Source organism: Anguilla rostrata, chromosome 16, assembly GCF_018555375.3.
Source record: "Anguilla rostrata isolate EN2019 chromosome 16, ASM1855537v3, whole genome shotgun sequence".
Taxonomy (NCBI): Eukaryota; Metazoa; Chordata; class Actinopteri; order Anguilliformes; family Anguillidae; genus Anguilla; species Anguilla rostrata.
The window spans coordinates 18,109,311-18,129,120 of NC_057948.1; the positions used below are offsets into that span (position 1 = coordinate 18,109,311).

A 19,810-nucleotide genomic window follows, 5' to 3' on the forward strand; every position below is an offset into this window, starting at 1 on the left:
CGGAGACCGCCCAAAACGGCACGCTCCCAGGAGCAGCTCCACGGCAAGTCAGTCACCGCACGGGCCGTTTCCCTGGAGATCACAGGGGCTCTTTGATGAGTAATTACTGTATGCAGCCTGTATATACACGCCAGATGCACAGCCAAGCAAAAATAATCATCATGTGGAAAACTACCAGAAAAAAAAACACAACAGACCAGAAACAAATGCCAAAAATATCTACAATGAAAACTCAAACAGAACAGAACAGAACAGAACAGAACCATACACTCTAAGTACCGTTTTACCAATGATTTGAGATTATTTTTTATCAGCAATAAGCTCTTAACATAACATGTCACACTTTGGAGAGCAAAAGTTTGATTTAGTTTTCAATGTTGCACTGAGGATATTTCACAGATTTATGGAGATTCCAGAGGTCACATCTCCACTGAAAGTAGGACCACAAATATAATAATATTCATAATATTTGATTACGCAGAAGATAAATACTGAACAAACAGTCCTTCATTGTAAGGAATCAGTACAGGACAAGTAGGCGGCTGCTTTTAGTTCAGCTGAATATGAATCAGTCAGAGTTAGTAATCAGGTGAGCTCAGCAGAGCGGAAGCTTGGGAACTCAACCTGCCCCAGGACACCCTCGCATTCCAAGCACACCTTGAGACCACATCACAGCTTCTCCAGCAGGAACAGCCAGGACACACACTTAGAAATGGAGGGAATGTGGGGTAACCACAGACACTGTTAGGGGTCCAAGGGCAATGGGGAGGGGCTAAACTGTGTTCCGTCATAAAACCTATGAGAAAAATGCATGATTGCAAACACAGGCAGACGCTGGGGACGCCCGGAGGCAGCCGGCTCACCTTTTCTTTGTCCTGGGTGCTGGCGTCCGCTCGTATCGACCCAGTCGGGATCTCTGCAGGTCGGGACCGTCCGCCGGAGCCTTAGGGCTGGCCGCGTAAAGTGTGCATCCCATGAACCCCACGCTCTCAGCCGCTGTGGCGTCGCCGAGCCGGAGCGAGCTTGTCCTTGCCTGTCAGTGAGCCGTCCGTGCGAGGAATCCGGTGGAAACCCATTGCATCAGCATCTCCTACCCTCACCCTCCTCCAGCTTCCCCCACCCTCCTCCCCCCTCTCATCTCCCAACACGGGGATAATCACATTTCACATTTACACTGTGAAAAAAAAAATCATCCCCATGTAATCCACTGCCATGGTGCATCATGCAGAAAGGGGCAGGCCATTCTCCTGCAGCTTCGAGCCTCTCCCTAACGCTGACAATCAAGCATGCTCAAGCAAATCAAGCCGGCTTTATCCTCCCAGCTGCACAGACGGTCCGCAATAATAATAATTACAGGATGAGGGAAGAAGCCTTAATTACCTCATCATGCTGTTGAAGTACAGAACATGTTTGTGGCGAGCTAGGAGATATCAAGGATGACGCCGGACTGGAAAATAACAGGGTTCAGGTTATTTTGTTACATTCTGCACGAGTCGCCTGTTAAACTGCCACCAAGAAAGAATTTAGCCAATAACAGAAATGTTTTCACCGGCTGTGAAGAGGTGGCAAGACTGAAATTGATATCTGAAGATCTTCTCTGAAGAAGACAAAGACGCAATGTGAGCAGGGTTGAGTTACCCTGGTTTGTAGGGACACATACAATATATTATCACTCCACGTTTGCAACCACCCCGCCCCCCAATCTCTTCAAACCATATATCACAAAGCCGAGGCAATAAATGCCTCTTATGACAGACAGTAAAGTAATATCAGGTACTACTAGACAGCACCTAGGGCAGCACACCAGGGACAGCGGTGATTCACCTTTCAGAAATCACTGAACACATATTTTATCAGACTGGATATCAAATCACTCGCATGCTCTCGCTAAAGAAGTCAACGCAGATCTGTACATGTTGAGGTTCGTAAAGTGCAAGGCATGAAATGCCCCACATCTATGGTTGCATTCCTGAGATTTATAGGTCTCTAACACAGTTGTTGCTACACCTCTGTAAAAGTGTCTCTCCATGCACAGTCCTGCCTGAAACTTCACACTGGAGAACAAGGTCGGTCTTCAAGGGGCTTATGTGCCCTGTGCAGATGGTACAGAGGTGTCATGCTTTAGCTTACTTACAACATGCTTTAAGTTATACTGATTCCTGCAAGGTTGCGCATGCACAAACATATTTCCTGGTTCATGATTGCATATTGTTTATTAATAGGCTTTTTCATGTTTTTGGCAATGGCAATGTGAGTGATTATGTGAAAGGTTAAAAGTAATCCTTAAATGGCTAGCTAGTATTTTGGTTAGCTAACCCTAAGGGGCTCCAAATCATAAAATATGGGGGTCGGTGACGTCAAGTCAGATGTCAACCTGCACAAAAAAGAGCCGTTTGCTTGTCAACTGAAACCTTAAAAGGACAATTTCTCAGGCCGTCCACCTCCAATAGAGGTAAATGAGATCCCCCTAGTGACAGAAAGTAGTTCCTACAGTTCAAAGGTTTTCTTTGCACCGCTCATGCCCGACAGCATCTGTCTTTCGACATCAAAGTGCAGAAAACCAGCTGTGTGTTCTGTGTCACTGAAGACAGACACAGCGTCTGGCTGTAAGCTCCAGTAAGAGCACCTTACCAGACTCCTGCTCACACAGAAGAAAGGACAGAAAGCTCTCTGCTGCTCTCCACTGCAGGAGCTGTGAGGTAAAGCAGTCATACGTCACCTGACAAATAAAATCAAGAGCCCCTTTACTCTCGTACCCAGTCCAGTGTGATCTGGGTATTGTGACAGTGTCACATCATTTTTTTAAAAGGAGAAGTTCCGCTCTGATGCAATTTGATGGACGGACGATGACAGACAAAAGCAACACAGAGGAAACAGGCGGTTGTCTGCCAAGTCTCTAGGTTCCATTTTCACAAAAACCGACTTACAAAGAAACAGGTACCATACCATACCATACACATGCTCACAGAATATCAGGCTCATTAAACTTAGCATTCCGTCTACAGCTTATATAAACAGGCCATTCACTTTTTTAATAATAATAATTCTGCTTATATATATATATATATATATATATATATATATATATATATATATTATATATATATATATATATAGAATATATTATCTTCTTTTGACACTGTTTTGGCAAGGCCCCATTCTGATGAATGTAATAATACTAGTGGAAAAATAGAGAGAGCATGAATAGCACATCAAGTATAAGTATTTCCAATGCTTAAGAAATCAAAAAAGAAAGAAAAAAATCATCACTGTTCACAAATTAAAACAAACTGATCAGCCATGCCATTTTATTAAATGGATACACGTGGGTATGTAGAGTATGACTTACTAAAAAGTGACCATTTAATGTACTGAGAAATGGTCAGATTGAAATAGGTCAGCAGTACCACTGAACGCAAAACATGCCACACTCTAAATAACAGTGCTGTAAATTCTCAATGCATAGACATTGAGAAAATTGGAGCAGTTCGCTAATGCAGTAGTGCACTATGAGCTAGGCAACCTAATGAAATTGCAAACAGGTTTCAAACATGCAAAATCAGTGCAATTATTAAATGTTGTACAGATCCAGTACTGGTGACCCTGCATTGTGGCAGTGTGTGTGGCAGTGCATGTGCGGTGTGTGTGCGGTGTGTGTGTACCTCGCCTGGCCTCTAGCAGAGAGTGTAAATCACTTTTACAATGAAACTTCAGTGCTGCTTGGCCAAAAAAATGGTTTTTGGATCGACGCCCAGTTCCCCTCCTGCTTACCTGAAAGAATGCCACATTCCTAGAGTTCTCTCTAATGCATTCATTAATAACAATAAAAGCACAATTCAGCTTACCGGGCTGAATTTAGGTGTAACGGAAGCACGCATATTGTTAATGTTCTGGTGACTAGGCAGGTCACTATGCGGCCACCCACCAAAAGAAAGGTCACATGCATCCAGAGTTACTGAAGTCAGAAACTGATGTCATTCATTTTGGCTAAAAAAGAATGGCTTGAACAGCAGGGAACGTACAGGCTTACAGTTGGTAGCAATTCCCCATTGACTGTCACCAACAACTCCAGACCATTAGATGTACAATACAATATGGAGCAACTTCAGATATCGAATTAGACTTTTAAACAGGGCTTCATCACCTCTCAGTTAAAACAAAGTTCATTGTTTAACATTTACAGTCCTTGCTAGATTCCAATATGATCCTGAAAACCAAGCAAACCAGTCACTGGCCTGCTTTTAGCAAATATGGCCAGCAGAGGGAGACAAATACCACTGAATAAGGAAGCTGAATGAGCCCATGTAGCAGATGTTTTCTTCCACAAGGGATCATGTTCACTACCCTTTCCCCCTTAAAACATAAATGACTCCTAGGGTTTTTTTCTCTTAAGTCTGTGTAGGGGGAAAAAATAATTTTAATCGGAATGCTAAAACATTGTTTGTAGCTTTGACCATTTCATCCCGCTTCTGTTAGGAGTGTCATAATAAAATTATGAACGACATGCATTTATTGTGTTATTATTGTGAGTTAGCATATTATGGCAATCTTAAGGCAGTTTCTCATATTCACATGCATTTCATTTTTATTATTTACTCATTTTGAGCCAGCTAGCTAGTGCATGACATCTCGTTTTCAACTTGTCATTCAAATTCAGTGTTTTCACATTGAATCATGATGCAGCCAACTACAATGCAAATATTATGACCAATAAACAGGAATGTCAAACAGGGGAAGACGACAGACTCAAAGAAACAGGAGTAATCACGTTGTTGCGGTTTGGGTCATCGCCCAGCCGTTGTAATCTTAGAACTTCGGAATATCTGCCTTCATAGAACAGTGTATTTTTCCCTCCATTTCGGCTCTTTTTTCCTGTGTAAAAATCTAGAAGCCTGCGTTAATGTGACCACTACAGCCCAATTTGTGTTTTCTTTTACATTTCAGTAAGCCTTTAGGGATAAATTAATGGTTTTCAAGGACCATTATCAAAATCTTATGAAACTGATACTTTTAAAATCTAAGCTATTTTAGACAGTACTTCCAGTCAAATAATGTTAATATAAAATGCAGACACACGGCCGCATACACTTCTGATTGCAAATACCAGTGACCAGTTTCGTATTGTATGCGAGCGAGCCAATTTAATACCAGCACGCCTTGACTTTACCGTGACTGACATCGAGAGGGTCTTGCAAAGAGAGATGCACAGATTCAACCTGCTGTTAAAAAGAGATTGTACATGGTCTATGACATTCAAGCATGAAAGTAGAATGCCCAAGCACTGCTGGAGCCCAGGACAAGGCTGGCAGAGGTGTGCTGGGCAGGAGTGAGGTTTCAGACACAGAGGGAAAGGACCTGTTGGAAACCGGTAGAAAGGAATAAGACTGAGGTGGTCATATATTGTGGGGCTCATACAGCGTATAAAAGGCACAACTATACCAGCACAACATTAATGTAAAAATCATAGGTGCTGTTTGTGTGTTCAGAGTCAGTATGGCACAAAAGAAGTGCCACAGTGTGACTTGGCATGTTCAAGGTATAAAATAAGCTCATTATACTGCAGTAACACGAGCAACATTCACTAGTTCACACACAAAATAATTACAAAAGGATTTCCAACCCATTAATATCAGATACTAGAATACAGATCTACTAAGTGAGAAAAGCACTAAGGAAGTGAGTTAATGCGAGGAGTTGCTTGCATTCCACAGAGCCCTCATTACTCACACTGAAGAAAGAGACACCGAATGACAGATGTGATTGTCTCATAAAAAGATTTATTTTTTTGCCTAAATGTACAAAGGCAAGTTACAGTATTGTATAAAAAAAGAAATCGTGGTAATGTACACTTTACATAAGAGAAACTCCAGGAGGGAGAGGGGTTTAGACAAGGTGGGGGTGAGGAGGGGGCAGGGTAAGCTGGGTGGTACAGTAGGGGAATGAATTCAAACACAGCGATTAAAAAAAGCTGTAAACATCTTCCTTTCAAGTACCGATGACTGATACTGAGTCACGCCCCCCTAGCTGTGATTGACAGGAGAGGGGGCAATGGGGGCAGGGCTGAGGAAAAAGGTGATGGGCAAGGAGTGGGTGGGGCACAGGAGGAAACCCACAATAAGAGAAACGCATTCCCTCTCCCCCACAGGATCACAAAAGGACGTCTATCGAGCACCATTTGAGACAAGACTTTAGCAACGGCTGTGTTGTGATAAAAAAAATCCAACTGCTGTCTCCTACGATGGGTAACAAAATAATAATAAAAAACCTCCACAATAAATTACAAAGAATCAAGCGCTTTTTCTTCAGTCTGAACCAATTCAACAGGCAGCGAGTGTTTACTACTATGCAGCTTTCAGAGAAAGAAGGCCAATTTATTCCTTTATTAGTCGGTTCTCACCCCCCTTCTGTCCCATAAAGATCACATTTTAAAAACTACAGGCTCCACCATCTTCCACCAAATCTCCCGCCAGAAAAACTCTCAACTGTTTAGGTCAGTATTTATGGACATGCATGTGACATCCTGCAGACAACGTGATGGCTGTTGACCATTCAAAAAACATTGGCTTTCAAAAGTAAGAACTGTACAGAATTCTCTATTGCCTATTCTGGTATTCAGTTGAGGACAGTCAAGTGATTTGCTATAGTCATTGCTATACGTAAAAACAACCAAGAAGCCAAGAACCAAAACAATGCTGAACAATTTTTAAGAGAAACATTTAAAACTAACACTGCTTGGCTTGAAGCGTACTGGCAGGGAAATCCAACAAACTTTCAGATGGGAAAACACGTAAAAAGAGAACAACAGTGACTCAAGTCTTCCCAGACCACTTCCAGCAAGGTAGTACTTCCTCCGATACAAGGGCCGCAAACTCCAAGGTTTTTAAGGGTGTCGGGCAGACAATCTCGCCGCTGATGGAATTAAGGAAGAGGACCACGAGTACAGGCTTAAAATTAAACCCCAAGACACCACTTAACACCTCTGATTTTGAGACTACTCGAAAACCAGCAAATCTTTTCTTTCCAGAATCCAGCTCCACTTCCTGTTAAAAGACGAGGCACTTCCTGTGCAGGGGGGATGCCGCGGAGCATGACTGCAGCTCATCGGTCCACAGTAGTCTAGCCCAGCATAAACACAACTTCACATTAAGCTGTATTGTGCCATTATGGCTCTCTTTAAGCATATTAATCTGCCCTGGCCCCCCTACGCTCAGACATTTATAAGCTCAGAACACCAATCTCATTTACTAGCCCATTTTCATAGTCCACTCGGTCTCATTAACAAACAGCAAAGATTCTTGGAAGGTGTAAATCACATTTACCATTTCTAACAAAATTCCTGGCATTGAAAATGTAAAATTTAAAACCATTTGATTGTGACTAAGTCTTTGCGAACCTGCAGGGAACTAAAACTATGTTTGGCTATGGAAATATTCATCATCTCACACAAACTCCGGCTGAACAGAAGCCTGGACTACCCCCTGACATTTTGCATTTCAGTACTAAGATGCACCCCACAATACTACACAGCCCTGTAGAATCAATCAACGCAAGGAAAAAAGAAGTTTGACACCGGTGACTAAGCCCAAAGAAAACGCAAAACAAAAAGCGAAAAATCCTCAGATGTACTTGTTTGTCGGAGGAAACTGGAGGTGCACGAGGTTGAAATAGTAGCGCAGGAGAGGGCAAGGTTAGGGGGGACAAACTTCAAAAGAAAGAAAAAAAAAATCACAACACTTCAAATATAAAGCCGTTACACCAGCTACAGTTTTCATATTATATCAACAATGGTAGAAAAAAAGAGAAAAGGCTAAAGAGACGAAAAAGTAGGAAATTTCTAATAGCATCCAACAGCCTTTTAAAATAATTCCTCTGTACCATATATACAGAAACCACATATTGAGTGCGTGTGGGAGAGGGAGAGAAAAAACTAGGAGAAAGGTGAACACAGCAAACCTGTGGGGCTTACTCTGTCTGAAAGAACATTGTGTAGGGTTAATGCTTTTTAGTGCTATATTACACCATGCGGAAGAACACAAGAGAGAGAGAGAGGGGGCTTCTGGTAAGGAAGGAAAAGGAAACGGACAGCAGAGATGTGACTTCGTTCACAAAGCGCTCATTCACTGACGACACGGGAAAAATCTCCTGACAGCTATCCACAGCACTCCGTGTTGAAGTGTCCTTGAATAAATAGTTAAGTACAATGCAAATGCGCTGCGATGTTGCTCAAACAGAAACAGTCACGTGCGCTGTCGAAGAATCACGTCCGCAGTCCTCTGCCGGGGACCTGGCTTTTTGGGGGTGGGGGCGGGGGGGGGAGAGCAGCAGCTGGGCGGGACCGGGGGAGGGGTCCTCGCCCCGCCCCATGTCCGTGTCCGCCGTCTTCGCGCTGGCGCAAGTCCGGCTGGAGGACAGCGCGCGGGCACTTCCTGTGGTGGGCAGCCGGGCACATTGTTCAGCGGGCCCGGACCCCGCCCCCCCCTTCCAGCACGCGGGCCTGGGACAGACGTGCGCACGCAGGCGAGAAGCCCGGGTCCGAAACAGCAACCGCAATGAGGAGCACGGGTCTGGGGGGGCGGGGAGGGGGGGTCGACCCGGCCAGTACTGAGCAGCTGGCTGCCCTGCCTCCACAGCGGTCCCTGGAGGGGAAGGGGGGGGGCTGAGCCGCTCTGGACCAGTACCAGGCTCACAGCAGTCTGCGGCTGCCCGCTCGGCCCAGCCACGCTAAGTCCGGCTCTCTCTCTTGTGCGTCCGCTTCAAACCGTAAACCCTGTTCCTCAGAGTCGCGGCGGGGAACCCCTCCGAGTGCGGCCAATCACCACGGCCGGCGTTCGCCCTCGTTTTCCTCCTTCACCAATAGAAAGGTACCTCGCGGCGCGGCCACGCCCCTTTCCCCGCGTGTAACGGCTGACCTCCAGTACACAGTGTGGTCTATAATGGATGCATTGACGTTGCCTGTAAACTGCTTTACCCTTCTGGAAGAAAGTGGACTGTCGTAGCCAGCACAGTGCGGTCCGTCGAGTGTCCGACACAAACAGCGCGCTTCCGTTTCCTCGCCGGGTAAGAAGGAGGGGCCAACAAGATAGGCCAATTTTGTCAGCCATAACTTTAAAAACAACAATGACAACGACAGCAGAAAGAAAGGAGAGAAAAACGTCAGGAGAACTCAAAAGTCTGAAGCACAGGGACTGCCATGCAGAGACAAAGTGGTAAAAATGTCTGACAAAAAACGAAACACGGACAATGCACTATCCTCTGAAATCAAGTAGGTGGATACCTTTTATTCCAAAAACAAAAAAGTCAAATAAAAACAACGTGACGTCTATTCCTCGGAAGGAGAGAACGAGAGGTGGTTTTGTCAGGTCAGTGTGTGGAGATGAGCAGCTTCAGTTTGCATAGAGCCACTGCGGCAGGTCAGACAGGGCAGCAAACAGCCGGCTGGCCCCTCCCCCTCTCTCTGTTTGTATCCCAGAGGCGTTCTGAAGTTCCGCAGGGACGCCCACGTGTTCCCTGATCCAGCTGCGAGTGGAGGACCGGGTCAGCGCACGGAGCCGTTCTGTTGTAGTGATGCGAGGTTCCAGCCGGGCTCCGTGTGATCCACGCCGTCCCCGGGCCCCCGGAAGCAGCTCGGTCGCCTGCGTGCCTCGGCAACAGCGCGAGGCGGTACAGTGGCTCTCTGGGCGTCGGCAGAAGACGGCGGTGCTGTACCGGCTCTTGGGTCCGTAGTCGGGGGCGGGGAGGCGGGGGGGGGGGTTTACAGACGCTAAGGGACGAAGAATCTGCCCAACATCCAGGCAGAAAAACTAAAACATACAGAAACACCATTTAACTGATGTCTAAATGAGCTCCACACGCTGCCTCATGTGATCCAGTCACATGACTCCTTGCGGGGTTGAGGTGAGCCAGTCAGGTCTCCCTGTTTACAAAAAAAGAAAGAAAAAAAGGTCAATATGCTGCACAAAGGTTCTGTAAGTATGCTTTCAACCGTATCCGTCTTTGAAACAAAACCTTTTATCCCCATCTCAAAAATGTAATTAAATGGCTGTTGGTGGAGGCAAGACGAAATCGCGATTGTGAATGTGTGGTGTACTTAGCCTGCTGCTGTTAGCAACCCAAGGTGCTGGTCACAGACAGCAGCAGCAGAGCGCTCTCTCATCCCAAACCTGGGTTCCGAATGGGGGCCTTACCGTTCTCACCTCCTGGCGGGGGGGTACAGGGAGGGGGCTGAGGCTTGCTGACTGGCAACGATGGCTGAGGATGAGAGACCTGCGGGAGGGGAGCAGAGTCAATGCGGTGCAGCGCACAGCTGCTTGAGTTTGTCACCCATAGGTCATTTGTTCAATTCCCATAAAGCTTTATAAACAGGAAACAAGTTGAATGTCAACTGTGTGCCTCATCCGGGATATAGGTCTGAAAACAAACTAGCATCAAATAAAGTCAATACGTCAATATTCAGCACCAATAATTCAACACGCTAAAATGATCCACATGACACACATTTACCTTCAACGAGTAAAGGCGCTATTGTGGGAGGAGTGCTGGGGGGACGTACCTGTGGCGTAGGACAGGTCGTACTGCCCTGAGAGCAGGGGGTAGCCCAGGTGGTGGTGGGAGGGCATGATGCGCTGGGAGGGGGAGGAGCGGGGCCGGTCCATGTCCCTCTCGCGGTCCCCGCCGCCCCTCTCCCGCTCGTGGGACGCCTTGTCGCTGACCGTGGGGGACTTGCTCTTGTACTGGCTGGCGTGCTGGTGCAGGATGTCCAGGGCCTTGGACTCGGAGGTGGCCTTGCTGCTGACGGTGGGGCTGGCGCGGGACTTCTCGCCCTCCTCGGGCCCGCCCATCTTGCTGCCGTACGGAGAGAACGAGTAGCCCGTGGACAGGTAGGAGCCTGGGGACGGCACGCGCAAGCGCTGTTAGTCAAACGGCGGCCATTTTCTTTGTTTAGTCAGTGTTCACTCCATGCGCAGAGGGAAGTGAGGCCAGGCCATAAGTCACAAGCGAGGCCAGGAAAAAGCATGGACATTTTAATGTTCAGTCAAAACATGTATAAACCAGGCTCGACTCCATTAAAAAAGAAAGGAAAAAAACACCCCAGCTAAGTTCACAGTAAAACAAAGGGGTTTGTGGGGTATTTGAGGTTCTGTAGAGAGCAGCATTTCAGCAAAAATATATTCCATTGGAGTGACTGAATAATCAATGTATTTGGGGTTCTGTGGTGAGAATATCTAGGTAAAGATGTGTTGCTGGAGTGATTAACAGAGTGGTTGTGTGGTGATAATGGCTGGCCTCCTCCTCGGGGTCTTACCTGGGTAGTTCTGCATCATGACAGAAGGCATTCCCCTGTATCCGGGGTGGTTGGGGTCGTAGCCCTGGCCGTAGGGGTAGCCGTGCATGTAGGGCATGTAGGACTGGTGCTGGGCCAGGGGGGAGGTGAACTGCATGTGGGCGGTGGGCCGGGGGTCCTTGCCCATCCCTCGGTGGTCCTCCGAGGACGCCGCCGACGTGCGCGGGTCGGCGCTCTCCTTGCCCTCCTCTTTGGGGGCGGGGTCCTTCGGCCGGGACCTCTCCTCTTTGCCCTTCCTGTCCCGGTCTCTCTCCCGCTCCCTCTCGCGCTCCTCTTTCCAGCGCTGCTGCTGCTCCTCCTCCTGCTGCTGCTGCTTCTGCGCCTCGGGGTACTTGTTGGGGTACACATAGGGCCACAGCCTCGCGTCCGGCTCCTGAAAAAGACACCAGCCCCAATGTGAGTCAACCTAGGAATCAAGAGGCTGCAGGCTCAAATCCCAGGTAGTGCACTGTTATTGCAACCTTGAGCAAACTATTTTAAATGATTTTCTTCAACACAAAAAGAAATGAACAATGTAAGCTGCTTAACAGCCCCTCTATAGGAGTGAACAAAATAAACGTTCAGTGATGTAATTGAATTTATAAACTTCAGGAGATTACCAAACAAAAAACCCTCAGTGAATGGGATTATGTACTTCACCCTTCTCATTTAAATCACCAGCTCCCCAAACACTACCCGCCAACAGCTTAAGAGTCACATTGCACCTTGGACTACCAGCCCAACTGCATCTTGTTTTCCTATGTGCAACAACCATAGCACTGAAATGGGGAAAGATATCGACTTGCATACCTGTCTGTACCACATGGGCTGCTCCATGCCCGACGGCCTGCCAGACTCCAGGCCGCTCTTGGCCTCCTCCTTGCCGTGATGCCCGGCCTCGCTCAGCTTCATCTTCAGCCCCTCAGCCTGCTGGAGCACCTTGGGGTCCTCGCCCTTGGGGATGATGACGGACTTGGCGGGCTCCGCGGGAGAGTCCTTGGGCTTGCCGGGGGCCTGCGGCTTGCCCAGGTCGGACAGGCTGGGGGCCTTGGAGAGGGTGGGAGGGATGGAGGCCTTCTGCTTCCACTCCTCCTTCATGGAGGCCTCCCGCTCCTTCAGGGCCGCGTCCGACTTCTTCTCGGCCGCGCGGTGCTGCTCCGCCGCCTGTCTCTGCCGCTCCTCGTACTGCTGCCGGTAGGCGGCGTTGCTGTTCATCAGGTGGTTGTGGTAGTCCGGGTGGTAGCCGTAGGGCGGTACGTAGGCGTACTGGTTGTAGTAGAGGGGCTGCATGTACATGTTGGGGCGCTGCTGGATGACCGAGGGCTGCTGGGGCTGTGGGGGCTGCTGGCTGGGGACGCTCATCTCCGGCTTTCGCTCCTCTGGGGGCTCCGCCTTGGCCTTCTCCTCGCTCACCTCCTCCTCCTCTTTCTTCACCTTCACCGGCTGCCCCTCGGGGAGGGGGGCGGCCGAGCTGGACCCGCTGGGGCTGGGGTTGGCGTAGTTGGGGGAGTAGTAGGTCTCGTAGTTGGCGTAGTACGGGGACTCCTTGCTTGGGGTTTGGGAGGGGAAGAGGGTCTTCTTGGCCCCTTCCCTCATGGCCTGGTCCTCCGACTTGGCCTTCACGCTCTCCACCTTGCCCTCGCCGTCCTCCCCTGCGTCCGAGATGTCCGAGTACGCCGGGCTGTTGGTCTTCACGGAGGAGTTGTCGGCCCCGTTCTGGGTGACCACGTGGAGAGGCGTGAGGGGCTGCACCATCCCGCCGCTGTCTATCCGGCTGGCCACGCCGATGGACGGGCTGGGGGCGTTGTCCGTGAAGCTGTAGATCTTGTCCGCCTCGGCCTTCATGCTGGCCAGGCGGCTCTGGTGGGGGTCGGAGGAGCCGTTGAGGAGGGCCTCGCTCTTGCTCCCGGGGTCTGAGGACTCGGAGTAGGGGCTCTTCCCCTCCTCAGGCTTCCCCTTCCCAGGGGGCTTGGGGCTGTCGGCCTCCTTGCTGGACTCCTTCTTCTTCTTGTCTTTCTTCTTCTTGTCCTTGGAGGTGCTGAGGGCGGGGTTGACGGCTGAGGGGTCTCCCATCACGGTGGGCTTAGGCTGGATGGCCTTGAGCTGGGGGCTCTTGGGAATGGCTTGCACCACAGTGGTCATGCCGGGGGACGCGCCGGGGCTGCCGGCGGCGAAGGCAGCGGTCTGCAGGGTGTAGAGCTGCTGCGGCGGGATGGCCGGCGCTATGGGCCGGGCCGTCTTCAGGCTCTTCTGCGCCAGCTTGTCCGACTTCCCGCCGGCGCCAGACTTCTTGGCCTTGTCCTTGTCCAAGCCTTTCTTCTCATCCATGCCGTCGTTGCTGGCCTCGTCGGTGAGGCACGGTCCGTCCTCGCAGTCCATAGCCCCGCCCCCGGCGTCCGCCTCCGCGTCGCAGGCCTTCTTCTTGCCCGACTGCTTGGAGCTGAACTTCCCGGAGGAAGGGGAGGGGCTCTGGGCATCGAATCCCCGCCCTTTGGGCGTGATGGAGCGCGCTGGGGAGAGGCAGGCCTTCTGGGAGATGGAGGCTCCGTTGCAGCTGCCGGGGTCCGGGTGCAGGGTGGAGTCCTCCCCGTACTCGCTGTCCCCGTCCAGGTCCAGCTTGATGTCGTCGTCGTTGTGGGCGCGCGCCTGGTGATACTTGAGCCCGTTGATGTGCTTGTACTTCTTGTTGCAGTTGGGGTGCGGGCAGTCGATGAGGACGGGGGAGGGGCAGTTGCGGTCGAGGGGAGGGGGCAGGGGCTCGGCCTTGATGGCGGGGATGGGGATGATGGGAGGTGGCGCCCCGCTGTTGGAATTGGTGCGCATGCGCTTGCTGCCCTTGGTGTCCTCGGAGCTGGAGTTGGGCTCCATGTCGGAGGCGGGCTTGCTCTTGCGCTTGCTGGCGGAGGAAGGGCTGGCCTTCACGTCCTCCGTGTTGCTGTTGGGCGGGGTGCGGCGCTCCGACGAGTTCTGGCTGCCCCGGCGGCCCTTGCTGTTGGACCCGGCCCGGGTCTTGCTGCTGCTGCTCCCCTTGTTGTCGGAGGAGTTGCTGTTCTCGTTGACGGGGGTGTTGCTGTTCGGCCTCATCCTCTTGCCCCGCCCACGGCCGTTCCTCATCTCCAGGTCACTGGTGGGGGACTCACAGAATCTGAGGGGGTGGAGAGAAAAAAGCATTTCTTGATTGGCCAAAACCAACATAGAGAAGACAATAGGAGCTATTTTTATTCCAAACAAAAAGGAAAAGTAGGGGGGGCTGGGAGGTGGAGGGGGGGAAACGCCACATCCCACATCATTACAATAGCTCATTTTATGATGTTGCTATAATTATAACGCAATTATCAACTAAGAGAAGGTTAACAACCCGTGACCACACACACTCAGATGAGCGATGGCTCCTCTCTGAATTATTCACAGTGGGCTCAGGTTGCAGCAGGGCCAGTGGCAGCCCGAGGGTGTCAGAGGTGCTACAGGCGTGGAGCTGATGCCTGCGCATCTGTTATCCCCACAGTGACAGCCAGCAGGTTCTGACAGAGTGTCGGGGGTACTGATGAGCCGCTGCTCGCGTGAACTTCAGCAGCAAACTCGGGGCCGAGCGGAAAGCCGCGGAACTCCATTAGCAGTCCTCACAACTGGCCTCGCCGCCTGACCTCGCTTCCCAGCCGTGCACGGAAGGCTGAACACGCACTTAACACAGATAGCAGGGGGAGCGCGGCTAGCTATCCACTCGTACTTTAAATGAGAAACCCAACCGGATTTCAAATGGAGCGCGCGAAACAGCTGCTGCTTTTGGCTGCTCGGGGTCAGTGTATACGTAATCTCAGTTTGGAATATGGTGGTCGTTTAATCTTGTGTCAGGTCTGTATGAAACACAAAATGAACGCTGTGTGAGTACACACTGGGCATAGGTCAATCCTTCTTCGGAATGACCTCATTCAGAAAGAACACCAGTTCCGACCATTCTGACGTTTTGGCCCTTCAATCTCATTTCAAAGCTTGAACATGCCTTCTACTTAAATGTTACATGCAGCATGGTGTTATGCGTAATGAGAAGTGAATGCAGAATGATCAAACTGACTGCAGTTTGGAAAACTGAAAGGTAAAAATGATTAGATTTACAAAGTGAAAGAAAATGGGCCTGAATTTTGGCAGAGGAAGAGGGGAAAAGAAGCCTGACAGGAGAGGCTGCTCAGAGGGTGGAGCACTGACAGGAGCCTGGCCCTCTCTGAAGGAGGGACTCTGAGACACGGGCCTTTCCAGCATCGCAGGGTAAAGCTGAAAACTGGACTCTGATGCTGCATTTCAAACGCAGCGTTGGAGAGCAGAAACCTGAGAGGCAGGTCCCTTCAGATCAGCCTGCACTGTGATCTCCTGACTGCTGAGAGCACAGGAGCAGGAGGTGGCGTGCGGAGCGGCTGGGGGGGGGCTCACCCTGGAGCGTCCCGCGCGGCTGCTTACCTTGGCGGTGCCCAGTCATGCCTGGTGCAGTCCAGCAGGGTGCCCACGTAGGTCTTGTTCCGCCAGGTGACGTTCACCACCAGCATTCCTGTAAGGGCACAGAGACACGGAGGTCAGCACAGGGTCTAATGAGCTGGGTGTCTCCTGCACTGAATACGGCTTCATTTGAACATCCGCCCCCCCCCCCCCCCCCCCCCCGCCCCCCCAGCCCCCTGCGTCCCTCCCGTCTAAACCGAGAGCGAGCCGGGGCTCTGAGCTCAGCCTCCCTTCGGCAGGGGCTGCTTGGCGGGGACGGCGGCTGCTCAGAGCTCCATTGGTATGCAGCAGAAGGGAATGATTCGCCGGTGTCCTCCATCTGACTTTGCAGCAGTCTGCAGCGGCTCCCGTTTCCGTGGCGCTGAAAGCTACTGAGGCATATAAAAGAGCTCGCAGGCCTGGAGCAGAGGCCTGCCCGCTCAGATCAGTCTGGAGAAGCACTGCTCATCCAGCGCCAAGCGCTTTGATTCAGGGCTGAGGGGCGGGGGGTGAGACAGAGAGAAAGAGCTGGAAAAGAGAGGGGGAGGGAGACAGAAAAAGGAAAGAGAGGTGCAGGTGAAGAAAATGAAGCGTAAAAAAAGGTGAGAAAAAACAAGGATGAAGAACAAGGGAGAAGGAAAATGAAAGAAATTAGAAGGGAAAGAAAAAGGAGAAGATGAGAGACTGAGAGATGAATGAAATAAGACAAAACAAGAGGGAAAGAACTGGAAACAAAGTTACAGAAGGTGAAAAGGGGACAGAGAAGGAAGAAAGAGAGAAATACTGAACCCCCTCCCCCTGTTTCTTTTGTCCAACCACTAGCACTCTGCCACTAGGTGGCAGCAGCCATCACAGCAGACTCTCAGTCCTGGAGCATCTGCCATCTGCACTCAGTGTTCCAGGAACTCCAAAGGGAAGCAATGGCGCTTCACTCATCCTGCTCTTAATTCAGTGGCATGCAGCTGACTGGATAAATCACTCCGCTCAATGCATTCCTCTGTCATCCGAGGATCTCTGACACAAGTCACAAATATGGCCAGTGTGTACACTCGAATTTAGCGCTGTTTTCGCTGCACCTTCAAAATTGGGTCTATGTCACTGTGTTCTACACAGAAGATAAGCTAAAGCTTCAGGTTCATAATGACTAGTCAGAAGCACACAACGCTCCAAGACACCAAGACAGTGTCGACACCACAGCCTTCAAAATCTAACTTTAACCGGCCATTTCCTTCCCCCATTGATCATTTTAATACATAATTAGTTAAAAGAATATTCTCTTGAAGTCATTGTAAATTGAGCCAAAACATTTCTTTAAACCTCCCTCAGCTTATTAAAATGACTGAGTGCAGCTGAAGGTGCTCAGAGACAGGTGTGCACACAAAGAATAACACTGCGGAATATAAACTGGCTCACGCCACCGCACACAGTGGAGCTTTTGAAGAGGGGCTGGAGCCCTCTCCCCGCCGGTGACCCGAGTGTGCCAGCAGCTCTGCACTGAAGCGACGTGTCGAATGGCAGAGGAATGCCTGCTGGCTGCCTGCAGACCTATTCACTTTTTATTGGCCCAGGAGAGGCCTCCCGCCCCGCCCCCCTCCCACCGCCCTCCATCTTACTCTCTCTCATGTGAAGCCTATTCACTTTTCAATTTGCTTAGCAGTTATGAGGAAACCAGCTCTGGCAAGAGGCCTGTTAGTGGGCGCAAAGGACGGGGATTGGGTTATGTTTACAGCAAAGAGAGCGACCACATGCACGCACACACACACACGCACACACACACACACACACGCAATACAAATTTCCGCACCGATCTCACCAAAATGAAGCGTAAACAAAAAGAGTACCCCCTCCCAGCTTTGGCCCCGTCTCTTAAAGCAGACAGACGAGCACGGCATGGGAGCGCCAGGTCATCGGGTTTAGTCTTGCGACAGATTAGGGAGCCAATTCACTTCTGAGGGGATTATGTGGACGGAGCGGTGGCAGACACAATGAGAGAAACAAAGTGACTCATTTCCATCTGTTTGCCAGGCTGACCGAGGCTTCATCTTCCAGCGGGAGCCCGGCGCATTCCTGCGAGGACAGCGACGGCTCTGACAGGCACCGCCAGCGCACAGCTACGCTAAGCTAAGATAAGCTAAGCTACGCACGGCTCGCTCCGTATGCAGCGCACATTTCCAGCCTGCAGTCCTGAAGGCACAGAAACGATTTCTCAGCCATCTGAAGACTGACTCAAGGTGTCTCTGGAAACTCACAATAAATCCCTTTTCGTGTTCCTGACTTAGAGGAGAAAACCTGATCTGGCCTGTGGAGCAAAAATACACAGCGGCAGCCCGCAGTTATACAGCAGGACACACAGCAAGCACTGCAGGGTCCTGAAATCTCACAACTGTGCATTCTGACTAGCATTAACATCTTATAACGCTGACACCTTAGCACACTTAGCGACTGATCAGTGACTGAACAGGAAATTAACTTAAAAAAATATATACTGGGTAGGGGGGTTGACTCCACACAAATGTAGGATTTGTGTATTTGGCAGTTTAACTCTTGGGACACAATGGACACAGAAATGTTTTAAATGATTTTAAAATGGTTTGCACTGTGGCTGTTTGCCTCTCTTAGCTGTGTGGGATTCTCTGTGTCTGTTTTGCATACCTCATACCTCACTCCACACAACCCACTGCCAAAATCAGCAAACATCGCGGGCAGACAAGCCCCAACTGCTGTGACAAAGACAGATCAGACTGCAGCTCGGCCATGTTGAGGCTCTCAGCTAGCATGTGGGGCAGATCAGCAGATAAACTTCAGAGATGTGATGTGCAGATAAGTGCGGGAAGTTGACGAGGATCGGGGGTTTTCCACGGGTGAAGGGTTTTTTGCGAGCGGTGAAAGGTGTTTGTGTGTGTGTTTGAGTGTGAGTGTCTCTGTATGTGTGAGACAGAGAGATGAACCTCTACTTGGAGAATGACCAGACTGAGCCACTGAAAAACAAGTCTTTTCCCTTTGAAGTCTGAGGTCAGTGGAAGAGCAGACTGGTGGGACCCCTCCCTCCCCTCTCCCTTCTGGTAAACTCATTAGAGTTGCCTGCGCCCTCCTGACTCAGACTGAAACCGTCCAATCAGCTCTCAGAACTCACAACAGAGGGGCGAGAAAGAGAGAGAGAGAGCTCCCCCCCCTCCTCCCCCACGGGTTCTGAAGTGAAATGGCTTGTCATTTCCGATCCCCTTCCCTGCCACTGCCCCCAGGAGCAACAAAAGCCACCTCGGCGGCTGGGGCTCCAGGTTTGGCTCTGGCTTTTATCAAAGGGCTCCCCATTGACACCGGAGAGCTGACACGCTGTCAGAGGGGGCCGGGCCTCTTTTCCCTGGGTCAGCGCTTTCGCCTTCCCCATGAAGGGTTTCATTAGAGGGGCACCGTCTCCATAATCAGCTCCCCTGCTGCAGGTCAAGTCCGTAGGCCAAGGTCTCAGGGGATTGACCCCTGACCTCTGCCGCATTGTGATTTAACTAGTCTTATTATTTTTTCCTCTCCACTGACTGGCAGCCAAACAGACAAAGCAGACAAAAGCCATCTATGCAAATGGGAAACAAAGGCACCAACGGCAGCCCTTCAAGCTCCAGCTCTTGCAAAGGTCCTTTTCTTAAGTGTTGTCGTTTAGAAGTCACTTTGTTATCTACGCTGTCCACGGTCGTAAACGCAAGATAAACTTGGCATAATTAATTCTAAAAGCCTTAATCTGGTGTTAATCTATGTTACAGCGTGGGAGGGGAAAGCGATTCACTTAACTTGACTGAGAAACAACACTTCCAAATCTAACACTGCACTGTTACAAAACCTTTTGTTTTGACAGGTTTGTCTGAGAGTTAGGCAGACTAAGAGGAAAATTAAACTGGAGATACAAAGAAAGATGATTCATAGCTCCTCTGAGAAAAATTAAGAAAATAACACTGAACTTGCCAATCATATCATTATTCTAATATAGTCCTGGTCTCGGAGTGCCGCTGCCATGGTAACTGTGCCTCTCCA

The 19,810-nt window shown here is 50.1% G+C and overlaps 2 protein-coding genes across 5 annotated transcripts in view; both read right to left on the reverse strand.

The window, feature by feature from the left end:
- Positions 1 to 1,041, reverse strand: part of LOC135241789 (GRAM domain-containing protein 2A) — a 38,433-nt gene extending 37,392 nt beyond the window's left edge. Inside the window, exon 1 of one of the 2 annotated variants that reach the window (XM_064312466.1) lies at positions 864 to 1,041. In XM_064312466.1, the coding sequence (XP_064168536.1) occupies positions 864 to 976 (113 nt within the window). In that variant the 5' untranslated portion in view covers positions 977 to 1,041. The remainder of the gene's footprint in view (positions 1 to 863) is intronic. The other variant, XM_064312467.1, reaches the window with a different exon arrangement.
- A 4,716-nt stretch (positions 1,042 to 5,757) lies between these two features.
- The window catches only part of znf609a (zinc finger protein 609a), a 110,416-nt gene continuing 96,363 nt past the window's right edge, over positions 5,758 to 19,810 (reverse strand). For all 3 annotated transcript variants that reach the window (XM_064313430.1, XM_064313431.1, XM_064313432.1), the window contains 6 exons: positions 15,773 to 15,860; positions 12,131 to 14,465; positions 11,303 to 11,714; positions 10,550 to 10,885; positions 10,185 to 10,263; positions 5,758 to 9,913 (listed from right to left, as the gene is read on the reverse strand). In XM_064313430.1, coding sequence (XP_064169500.1) covers positions 10,190 to 10,263; positions 10,550 to 10,885; positions 11,303 to 11,714; positions 12,131 to 14,465; positions 15,773 to 15,860 — 3,245 coding nt within the window. In that variant the 3' untranslated portion in view covers positions 5,758 to 9,913; positions 10,185 to 10,189. The remainder of the gene's footprint in view (positions 9,914 to 10,184; positions 10,264 to 10,549; positions 10,886 to 11,302; positions 11,715 to 12,130; positions 14,466 to 15,772; positions 15,861 to 19,810) is intronic.